Genomic DNA, 11163 nt, shown 5'->3' with positions numbered 1-11163 from the left:
TACAGGGGCTGCGGTGCAGGAAGATCCCTGGCGAGGCGGGAGTTGGAGTCGCGGGTGGAAAAGGCACCAGGAGAGGTGAGGTGGGTGAGGGGTGACGGTGAAATGCTCAGTGCCAAAGCCCCCCACGGCTGAGTATCCCCCAGCACCCTCCTATGAGAGTGATGGACCCTGCACTCCCTGGACTGGGGTCCCCCCTTGGAACTGGGGGACAATTGAGGAACCCCCATGTGCTTGTGCCAAGCCTCACTGTGCAGTTCTGGACCTTTCCAGGGAAGGAAAGACACTGATGGCTCCCAGGTACAGCCTCAGGCACAGGGGACCATGCTGGCTGCTGGCCCTCACCATGGCTCTGCCCCGAGGGGGAGAGAGCCAAGGGGATGGGATGTCCAGGGGGCTTTGGAGATGCAGCATCCCACTTAATGTCTGGCTACGTTATCTATTGAAGGGCACTTAGAGCATCCAAGAAATCACTGTCAATGCTGATGACTTGGGGCTGGGATGGTCTCATCCTGGCTGATGGGTTTGGTTTTCCATGTTTATGGAGTTTTGTGCGGGGCAGGAAGGTTGGTCCTTTATGGGGTTTTGAGCCCATTCTGGTGCTTTCAGATTTGCTTGGCTTTAGCAGAGGGGACCCTCTCCCATGCCCACGGCTGCGGGGGTGCATCCAGGCCTCAGGGCGGCACATTCCTGCCCCCCCCAGAAGCCGTCGGGCGGCGGAGCCGCTGCGCAGCCCCCTCTTGGTGCATATTCTTCTCCTCACAAGCACGTCTTGTCCCCGCGCCCGAAGCCTTTCGTAGACGGCGGAAAGTGAAATTTGTGCAATGTCTGTAGGAGGCTGAAGAAAGGCCCTTTGTGTGCCCCCCGCGCGGGCGCTGGGCAGCCTCCAGCAGCACCCTCCGCCGCCCCGCGCCTCCCGGCCGCCGGCCTCAATGCGGCGCTTGTCCGGACACCGGGATCCGCTCTTAAAGCCGGAGCCGGGCTCCCCCCGTTAGTGCCACCGGTGGCCCCGGCGGGGCGGGCGCGGCTCCGGGGGTTCCCCCGGCTGCCAGCCCGGGATGTTTCTGTACTGGAAGAAGCGGGGTGCCTACGAGCTGGAGGCTTTGCCCCCCGGGCTGGCGGGGCTGGAGTATGGGGCAGTGGAGCGCTTCTCCTGGAGCTCCAGCCTGGACATCAGCGAGGAGCTCGGGGGTAGGTGTCTGGGGAGCCATGGGGAGTGCGGGCAGCAGTGCTTGGCCTAAATCCTCCTGTCATCAATGTGAGAGGCCGGGAGAAGTTGTAGCTGGAGCAGGAATGCAGTGGGGTTCGTGTAGGGAATGCTGTGAGGATGATGCGATGGGGTTCGTGTAGGGAATGCTGTGAGGATGATGCAGTTAAGTTCCTGTAGGGAATGCTGTGAGGATGATACGGTGGGGTTTGTGTAGGGAATGCTGTGAGGATGATGCAGTGGGGTTCCTGTAGCGAGTGCTGTGAGAATGCTGCAGGTGCAGCACAGAGTGCTCAGCCCACCACCTCATACCACTGGCATTGCTCCCTCCCAGCCGAGACATGCACCTGAAACAGTGAGTTGGTGCAAGGATGGTCCAGTTCCAAACTCATTTGCCATCACCAGGAGAGCCGGGTGCGATAACAGAGCTGGCAGGAGGAGAAGGAGGCTGTCTCATAGAGGAGGTGATGGGGGAATGATCCCTCCTCCAGCCCAAGTGCCTGGTAGGGACCCAGATCCCCTCCTGCTCCAAGCCATTGGGGAAAAGCCCCTTGACTCCGGCCGTGCCGGTGGGGCTGTCCCCTGGCACTGCTGCCAGCTCTGCCTGGCCTCGGTTTTCTGGTGAGTTGGGAAAACTTCCCCTTGGGTGCACGAAGGAATTCGTTTTATCCCGTTATTATTCCCGATAGGTCAAGTGAAACGGCGGCGGGGGCCGGCCCAGCCCGGCGGCGCTGCGGGGCGGCCGCGGCCACAGAGCCCTCATTGTGCTCCCGCTGCGGGGGCAGCCGCGGCTCCCCCTGCTCGATGCTCCTGCGCCCTCATCCCGCAGTGCCTGCGCTGCATCGCATCCTGATCGGGAGCTGGGGCTGCCGGCCCCGGCCCGGGGTGTCCGGATTGTCCGGGTTGCGAACCCCACTCCGGGCAGGAGCAGCACTGCCTCAAAAGGTGGTTTTCCCGCAGGCTGAGTCCAGCCCCAGCCTTGGCCACGGCTCCGCTTGTGCCGGCGTGGATGCTGTTTTTGTTGGCAGAAGGGATGCGGAGAGGGGAGCAGTGCGGTGGGGGAAGCCCCTGTGCTGGCCATGCAGACCGGCCTCTGTATTGGCTCGCACGGGTGCATCGCGGGGCTGTGCTTGCTCTTCCCTTGCTGCAAGCACCCTGGAGCCTGTTATTTTTAAACGATTAGGCGCGACACATAGCAAAAGCCTCCAAAATAGGATTTGTCCCTAAGGCCGATTTAACTGTCAAAGCTTAAAGTGGCTCCTAAGCCCCCTTGGGGGCTGGCAAGTGGCTGATTTAGTGTTGCTGCTGCAGCCCCGTCTGTGTCAGCCCCAGGGGAGCTGAGGCAGGTCCGAGTCCTGATCCTGCGACTTGGGGTGCCGGGCAAGGGGTGCCAGGTCCTGACGCCAGGGGATGCACGGTGCAGGGATGCAGCGCTGGCTCTTGGGCGAGGGTTTCATCCATTTCAGCCCTGTTTAAGCCCGTGTGCTTTGCTTTACATGGACAGGGCCGGGAGTGGGGCTGGAGGGGCTCACCCTGGCACTGACCCCTGCTCTCTTCCGTAGCCGAGCCGTGCCCACCGGAGGAACCAGTGCTGCGCTGCCAGAACCCCGACTGCTCCGGCGAGAGGAGGGCGGCCAAGGTGGGTGCCATGGGCTGCTGGGTAGCACCGAGCAGTGCCGAGTGGTGTTGGTCTGATGGATGCAAAGGGGCAGTGGGTGGCTATGCCCAACCCAAAGCCCCCTGGCATGGCTAGTGTGCCCCCCGGCCTCTTTCCTGTGGCTGGTGTGATTTGGGTTAATCCACTCCAGCCCGTTTGTTCCACCACTCGCTAACGTGATGCCAGAGCGGATTTAGGATCCCTTCTCTCCACCCTGGGCTGGCTGGATGCAGGGCCAGGCTGGATCCGCACTCCAGCTCCCACTGAGTCCCAGTGTTCCTGTGCCGCGGGCGGTGTCGTTCTGGCACAGCAGCAGCCCAGCTGTGCTGGAGGTGTGCCGCGGCGCTTTGTTTGCACGGCTGGGGTGGCAGAGCCGGTGCTGGTGGGGCACACGTGGCACTGGGCTGTGGCTGCCTTGGGGCACACCAGGACCACCCCAACGCTGTTATCAGAGACCCCCTGACAGTGACCAGCAGGTAGCGTGGGGCGAGGGGTCCTGGCTGGGGTGGGGGCTTGTCCTGCATCGCATCCCCTTCACTGCAGGGCAGCTGCCGAAGGTCCCGGGGGTGCCCACCAAGCAGGTGGTCACTGCCTTGAAGCCCACGGCCATGCTCTCCATTTCGCAGGTGCCACAATGGCCACGATGGTGATGGGCTGGGGTACATGGGGGGAGAGAAGTATTGCTGGGGCCAGGAGTGTGGGGCATCTTGGGCACGGCTGATGGGGGGGAGCTGCCTTGTGGCCCGTGGTAGGACAGTGCTGGGCGCACTGGAGGGGCTGGTGGCCCCTCGGGGAGCGCTTCAGCTCTGACCTCAGCAGCGCCCGAGGAAGGGGGGCAGGAAGCGGGGGTGGCTGCAGCTCATGGAGCTTCCTCCCCGCCGCGGCGCAGCGCTGCAGGCGAGCCGGGGCAGGGCTGGCTCCTCCCCGCAGCCCCGCGCACCCTGCACAGCGATGGGGGTCCCCCAGTGACACCGCAACACACGGGCGGTGCTGCAGAGGCCACTGGCACCGCAGTGATTGGAGCGCGGCTCTGGAGCCCCCGTTGAGGCGGGCGCTGTCCGGGGGTCACGGGCCCTGCACGGCGCTGGGGGCCCTGCCGGGGGGTTAAAAATAACCCGCTGTGAATGCCCGGCGGGGCCGGGGCCGCGGCCGTGGCCAGCACACAATGGGAGGAAACGCGCCGGGCTCGAGCATTGTTCTGCTGCAGACACCCGCTTCCTCCGTCCTGCCGCAGGGACGCGGCTCCCGTCAGCGCCGAGGGGCGGCTGCGGGCACCGGGAGGTGCGGGAGGCACAGGCGCAGGTGCCTGTCCCCTGGCTGCCACCCCCGTGCTTGGGCATGAGCCACCTTTCCCCGCGCCCTGCTCAATGTGGTGGGGCAGGGAGGGCGCTCCATGGTGCAGAACCTCTCGTATCCTACTCACGGTGCCCACTCTGGCCTCGGTGTCGCCCATGAGCCAGCACCAGCTGGGATGGGAAGGGGGGTCCCTGCTGCTCATGGTGCTGATGTGCCGCGGCGGTGCGTGTGCCCGCAGGTGTGTCACCATGCGGAGTGCCGGCGGCTGAGCTGCAGCGGCCCCCTCAGCCTGTGTGAGCTCTGTGACAGCCGCCTGCATGGCGCCATGCACTGCGATGGACACATCCGCTTTGACCTGCCCCCGCCAGGTGAGCTGGGCACCGGCTCCACATCCCAGCGGGATGCGCTTGGGGCCGGCGCGGTGCAGGGATCCGAGTGGGAAGCAGCCGGGGCCAGCACAGGGCTGGGATGCTGGCACAGCCCATCCAAACACCCATTTGCAGGTTCCATCCTGGCCCGCAACATGTCAACGCGCTCGTGCCCACCACGCACCAGCCCTGCCTCTGATGTGGAGGAGGAGGAGGAGGGACCGGCCGATAGCAGAGGGTGAGCCCCCGGTCCTGCGTGTCCTCTCCATGTCCCCAGCCCATGCTGTCCCTGTCACCCTGTCTGCTCTGTGCCCACAGGGAGCGGAGGAGCTCAGCGCTGAAGCTGCCCAAGAAGAAGGCTCGACGCCGGCACACAGATGTAAGGCACCGGCCCCTCTCCTTTGGGTGCTCAACGGGCAGGGAAGCCGCATGGGTGAGTGATGCTGCCTCCCCTAGGACCCCAGCAAGGAGTGCTTCACCCTCAAATTTGACCTCAGCATCAACGTCGAGGCAGAGATTGTGCCGGCCGCAAGGAAGAAATCCCTGGGGTGAGCGTGCTGGGGATGGGGGTGCAGGGGCCGGTGCGGGGATAGATGGACACGGGGCTCCTGTCCCTGCAGGGAGGTGCTGCTGCCGGTCTTGGAGAGGAAGGCGATCGAGCCGGGCAGGGTGGACGTGTACCTGGAGCAGTCGCACACGCCGCTCTCGCTCCAGTTCGAGGCGTTCCGCTTCGGGGGGCACTACCTGCGAGTGAGAGGTGCGCCGGGGCCCGGCGGGGGGCTCGGCTGTGCCGCGGGGCTCTGACCACCCCCTGCTCCCGCAGCCAAGCCCGGGGACGAGCTGAAGGTGGAGCAGGCAGTGCAGGAAGCCAGGTTGGCTGCTCTGCCCACCGTGCACCCCGCCGGCACGGTGCCAGGACAACGGGAGGGCGCTGACAGCCTGGTGAGTGCTGGTGACAGCCGTGGAGGGGAGGACTTGGGGAGGGGATGACAGAGCATGAGATCCCCATGTAGCCATCCATGCTGGGAAGATAGGACACATAGGATTACATAGGGATGGTGTCTCCTGCATAGCCTTGCTTGGTGTCACTGAAGACCTCCCTGGAGCCCCCAGGAGCCAGTTTGGCTCCTGGCTGTGCCATGGTTGCTGTGCAAGGGCAGTGCTCTGCGCTAGGTGTGGCAGCTCAGCCGGCAGCACCAGCCCTGTGGCTGTGCCATGCACAGGCTGGCACTGGAGCAAACAGGAGCCCCTTGGCAATGGCAGCCACTCTGTGCCGCCCTGGTTCCATGGCTTGCCCTGGCTGCTGGTCCTGCTCTCATCACGGCCTCTGGCAACTGCTGAGCACAGCTCGGTCCTGCCCCATGGACCCTGGCCCCAGATAAGGCGTGGGGCTGGGCTGGCTGCCACTCCCCGTGGGAGCAGGCTGCAGTGGGGACCTGGTGCTCGGCCCCACACCGGCAGCCCCAGAGCGTGGCACGCTGGCCGTGTGGCCAGGGCTGGTGGCCTCCCGTGTCCAGCACTACAATGCCTGGCTGTGGGACCAGCATGGCCCCAGTGGGGCGAGGGGACCAGTGGGCAACCAGCCGTGGGTGCAGGGCTCTCAGCCTTCCTGGGGGCATCTGGGAGCTGAGCCACACAGGGACCATGGGGCTGGCAGCAGCCAGGGCTTCTGGGGACACAGCAGCGCGGTGAGTGACAGGGATAGGGCCATGGTGGACGTGGCAGGGCGTGGGGCTGTGCCAGCGGCAGTGGCAGCAGCATGGCCATGACCTTGGCTTGGGGGCAGGCAGGGAGCCCCACTTTGCTGCCCTTTGTGTGGGGATGATGGCAACGGACGCATCCAAGGGATAGAGGGGGAGGCCGGTGCAGCGGTGCCCGGGGCCGCAGGAGCCGCTTGGCCGTGACCCAGCTCCCGCGGCCAGCTGGGGGCTTTGATGTCCGCCGGTGAATTGTTTGGCTCGGGTTAGCTTATCTGCCGAGGAGGGAAATCAGTTTTTCGGCACTGGCCCCACCTCCTTTTGTTTCGGAGGAGCCTGCCCGGGTCCAGCTCCACCGTCCGAGCTGGGAGCAAGGCTGGGCGGCTCGGAGGGGCTCCTACATCCCCTGGGATGCCCTGAGCCCCTGCGCCACTTGCCCGTGACCAGCTGGGCTCTGCCGGGCAGCACCCGGGGCCCTGCGCCCCCGGGATGCAGGTAGGCAGGTCAGTGCGGGCAGGGGACCGCGGCCGGGGGTGCCCTCTGGGTGCTGCCTGCCCCATGGGTGCTCACGGTCAGCCCTGCTTGAGGCATTGCGCTGTGCACGGTGCCGGGCGCTGACCACGGGGACACCGGTTGTGTCCCCACTGCAGGCTCCGGGCCGGCGGAGGAAGAACATGACGGAGTTCCTGGGGGACAGCAGCATCCCCAACCCCGAGCTGTCCCCGCACGCCAGTGGCTCCCTGCCCACCAATGGCACCGATACCTGGAAGAACCGCGCCGCCAGCCGCTTCAGCGGCTTCTTCGGCTCCGGCACCAGCGCCAGCTCCTTCGGACGGGTAGGTGGGACATGGGCATGGGGAGGGAGCACTGGGATGGGTCCCTCCAGTGGGGCCGGAGCTCCGCGGTGCAGGGTGAGGGGTCTGTGGCACACGGGCACTGGTTGCTGTGCCCCCTGCTCTTGGCCAGGAGAGTGAGAAGCTGGAGCAGTTGGCGAGCCGGCTGCATGCCTACGGCACCTTCGGGCTGCCCAAGCTGCCGCCGCAGCTCCGCTTCGACCGCGACTCCTGGGAGGAGGACGGGGACGAGGCCGGGCTGGCGCTGGAGGACAGTTGGCAGCAGATCATCCGTGGCGCGGAGGTAGGGCCGGGGGGCACCGGGGGCCGCGGCGGCGCTGCCCCACCACCGACATGGCGCTGACGCTCAGCCCCGCAGGCCCTGTCGCGCCGGCAGTGCCACCAGCAGGAAGCCATCTGGGAGCTGCTGCACACCGAGGCCACCTACATCCGCAAGCTCAAAGTCATCACTGACGTGAGTGATGGTGATGGTTGTGGCGCGGCGGGGGGCCAGGGCTGTGGCTGCACCCCACCGGCTCCCTCTCTGTCCCTGCAGCTCTTCCTTTGCTGCCTGCTGAACCTGCAGGAGTCGGGGCTGCTCTGTGAGGTGAGGGACGGGGCTGCAGGGATGGGGACCCCCAGGTCGGGGCTGGGATCGCGGTTGGCCGCGGCAGGGTGAGGTGCCATCCCCATGCAGCCGCGGCCTCACTGCAGGTGGATGCTGAGCGGCTCTTCAGCAACATCGGTGAGATCATCCGGCTGCACCGGGAGCTGTGGCGCGGCGTCATGGCCCCGGTGCTGGCCAAGGCGCGCAGGACCGGAGCGCTGCTTGACCCTGTCGACTTCCTCGATGGCTTCAAGACGGTGAGTGGGGGGATGCCATGCCGCGGTGGGGCTGTGCCATGCTGTGCCCTGTGGTGACCCCATTGTGCCCCCCAGTTCGGGTCCCTCTTCAAGCCCTATGTGCGGTACTGCATGGAGGAGGAGGGCTGCATGGAGTACATGCGGACGCTGCTGCGGGATAGCGAGCTCTTCCGTGCCTATGTGACGGTAAGGGGAGCGGGCAAGGGCTGGTGTGCGGTACCGGTGTGCGATACCGGTGTGGGTCTGACCCCTGTGTGCCACAGTGGGCTGAGAAGCACGAGCAGTGCAGCCGCCTGAAGCTGAGCGACATGCTGGTGAAACCCCACCAGCGCCTCACCAAGTACCCACTGCTCCTCAAGTCTGTGCTGAAGAAGACGGATGACCCACGTGCCCGCGATGCCATCACTGCCATGGTAAGGGGATGTGGACACGGGGTGCTGTGGGGTGTGCTGAGCGGTGTCCCCCCCCTTTGAACCTACCACCACCCGGGCACAGATTGGCTCCGTGGAGCGCTTCATCAACGACGTCAACTCGCGGATGCGGCAGCGGCAGGAGCGGCAGCGCCTGGCCGCCATCCTCAGCCGCATTGATGCCTATGAGGTGGTGGAGGGCAGCACGGATGAGGTGGACAAGGTAGGCTGGGCATGGCAGAGCTGCCACGCCATAACATGTCACCCGGTATCTTGTAACCCCTTGTGACCTAATGCTACCCTGTGCCATACCATGCTGTGCCACCCTATGCCATGCCTTGTCATGCCACCCTGTGCCGTGCCATGCTACCCCACACCACCGCTGACACCGGGGATCCCGGCAGCTGCTGAAGGAGTTCCTGCGGCTGGACCTGACGGCCCCCATCCCCGGCACGTCCCCGGAGGACACGCGGCAGCTCCTCCTTGAGGGCAGCCTGCGGATGCGGGAAGGTAAAGACAGCAAGGTGAGGACAAGGGGGACGGGGAGCCCCAGCCCCTGCCCGCTCGCCCCGGCCAGCACCCACAGCCCCATTCTCCCCCCCGCAGATGGACGTCTACTGCTTCCTCTTCACCGACCTCTTCCTCATCACCAAGCCCCTCAAGAAGGCTGAGCGCACCAAGGTGATCCGGCAGCCCTTGCTGGTGGACAAGGTCGTGTGCCGCGAGCTCAGGGACCCGGGTGAGCAGCACCGGGGGTGATGGGGGCAGCAAGGGGGGGTCCCTGGGCACTGCTGATGTCCCTTGCCCACAGGCTCCTTCCTCCTCATCTACCTGAACGAGCTCGGGAGCGCCGTGGCTGCCTACACATTCCAGGCCAGCGGGCAGTCGCTGTGCCGCGGCTGGGTCGAGGCGGTGCGCAACGCCCAGGTGAGGGGCACAGAGGGCGGGCAGGGGTCCTGTGGCCACCCCAGGCCTCCCTTGATGCCTCCTTGTCCCCAGAACCTGCTGCAGCGGCTGCGGCAGCGCCGGCGCCTGGAGGAGCAGGAGGAGGAGGATGGTGACAGCGACGCCTCGGCTGCCAGCTCCCCAACCATCCTGCGCCGCGGCAGCGCCAGCCCCGACTCGCAGCGCTGGTAGGAGCCAGGAGGAGGACCCTGCGACCCCCAGCCCAGCACAGCCCCCTCCTCACCATCCTCTCCCTTACAGCCCGTCCGACGGCTCCACCGAGACCCTCGCCGTGGTGGCCACGGACGGCGGTGACGAGCTCTCCTCCCCGGACTGGGACACGGGGCCCTTCAGCTCAGCCTCGGACGGCTCCTCCATCGGCACCAGCACCTCCATCAGCGCCGGGACACCCACCTCCTCCGAGACCCCCCCGCGGGAGCTGCCTGCGGGTGCCCTGCCTGTCCCCCTGCCCCATGGCACGGCCTCCCCGGCCAGCGGCTGCCGCTCATCCTCCATCGACAGCGCCTACGGCACGCTCTCACCCACCTCCCTGCGGGACTTTGGCCAGCAGCCTGAGGAGGGCCGCGAGCCCCACGCTGCCCCCCCAGCCCCACGGCCCCCCTCACCCCGGCTGCGCCGCCAGACCCCCGTGCAGCTCCTGCCCTGCCCCACCAGGGTGCTCAAGTCCAAGTCGGAGGCCAACCTGCCCCAGCTCCTGCGCCCCGGCCCCCCGGCCCCCCTCAGCCAGAGCCGCAGCCTGTCTGACCTGTGCCCTGGGCCCCCCCGGACTACCCCACACCAAGCCCCTGGCCTCCCGGCTGCCCCCGGCAGCAGCGGCAGCTCCACCTCAGAGCTCTCGGAGCCGGAGGAGCCGGTGGAGCGCTCGGTGTCCCTTCCAAGGGAGCTCAGTCACAGCCCCCTGCCCGCTGCCCGCCGGACCCTCTCGGACCCGCAGTCAGCACAGCACCGCAAGCTGACGCTGGCGCAGCTCTACCGGATCCGGACCACGCTGCTGCTCAACTCCACGCTGACCGCCTCGTAGGTGGCTGCTGGAGGATGCTCTGTCGCTCCCTGGTGCCAGGGTCCCGGCACTGAAGGCATCTCTCCCTGTCTTGCAGGGAGGTCTGAGAGCCGCCGGAGCGGTGGGGATGGATGTACGGCTGCACAAAGGAGCTGCTCCCGCTTCCAACCGGAGCGTAATGCTGAGGCCGGGCGATGGGAGGTCACGGATGGGGATGCAGATCAGTCCCCTCAGCGAGGACATGGCCTGGGCACGGTGGCACAGGGCTGCCTGCACCTCCTGTGGGCAGGGACATGGCTCATGCCAAACCCTCGTCTGCAGGGATGAGGGTTGTTGGTTGGGGCCCAGCTGCCCCATGGTGCATCAGAAGCGGGGGACGAGGAGGGGGTGACAAAGTTGGTGGTGGTGAGTGGGGAAGGTGATGAGAGGGCTGTGGCGCTGGGGGCACGATGCTGAGGGCGCGCATGGAGGAGGCTGGGGCAGGAGGGGATGGTGGTGGATGGGGGCGAGGTTTGCCCTATCGGGTTGGGATGATGGCAGCAGGTGGCAGCGCCTGGGACCGGAGTGTGGGAGCCGCGGCGGTGGCCGGAGCACTGGCTGCTGTCCCGTGCCGCGCTCCATGTCCCGGCCAAGCAATAAACCCAGCTGGTGCACGCTCGCTCTGCCTCGCCTCTCCCTTGGCCCTGATGGCACCATGTGACTGCGCAGCACCACGGTGGGTACACGGCACAGCTCCAGCCTCATGGTGGGGATGGAGCCGTGTGGCGGGGGTCAGCACTGCTGCCATGTCCCCTCCGGCCACACTGGGTCTGTGCCAGCGGGAAGGGAGGTGTTGGCTTGTGCGGGGGCAGGCAGGTCCCTCCCACCC

General features: G+C 66.6%; 1 protein-coding gene across 1 annotated transcript; it reads left to right on the top strand.

Moving 5' to 3' along the window:
* Positions 1-4467: 4467 nt before the first annotated feature.
* On the top strand, positions 4468-10316 carry PLEKHG5 (pleckstrin homology and RhoGEF domain containing G5; the record flags this gene model as incomplete). Its single annotated transcript, XM_080631331.1, has 18 exons — positions 4468-4525; positions 4661-4763; positions 4844-4904; positions 4982-5073; positions 5146-5282; positions 5349-5467; positions 6873-7058; positions 7189-7359; positions 7435-7530; positions 7612-7662; positions 7770-7919; positions 7995-8105; positions 8183-8332; positions 8415-8552; positions 8734-8853; positions 8936-9068; positions 9141-9462; positions 9536-10316. The coding sequence occupies exons 1-18, from the start codon at positions 4483-4485 to the stop codon at positions 10314-10316; spliced, it is 2964 nt and encodes a 987-aa protein (XP_080487457.1). The 5' UTR covers positions 4468-4482.
* Between the last annotated feature and the right edge of the window lie 847 nt (positions 10317-11163).

This window comes from Psittacula echo (genome assembly GCF_963264785.1).
Source record: "Psittacula echo genome assembly, chromosome: 17".
NCBI lineage: Eukaryota > Metazoa > Chordata > Aves > Psittaciformes > Psittacidae > Psittacula > Psittacula echo.
This window is presented reverse-complemented; position numbering and strand designations above follow the sequence as displayed.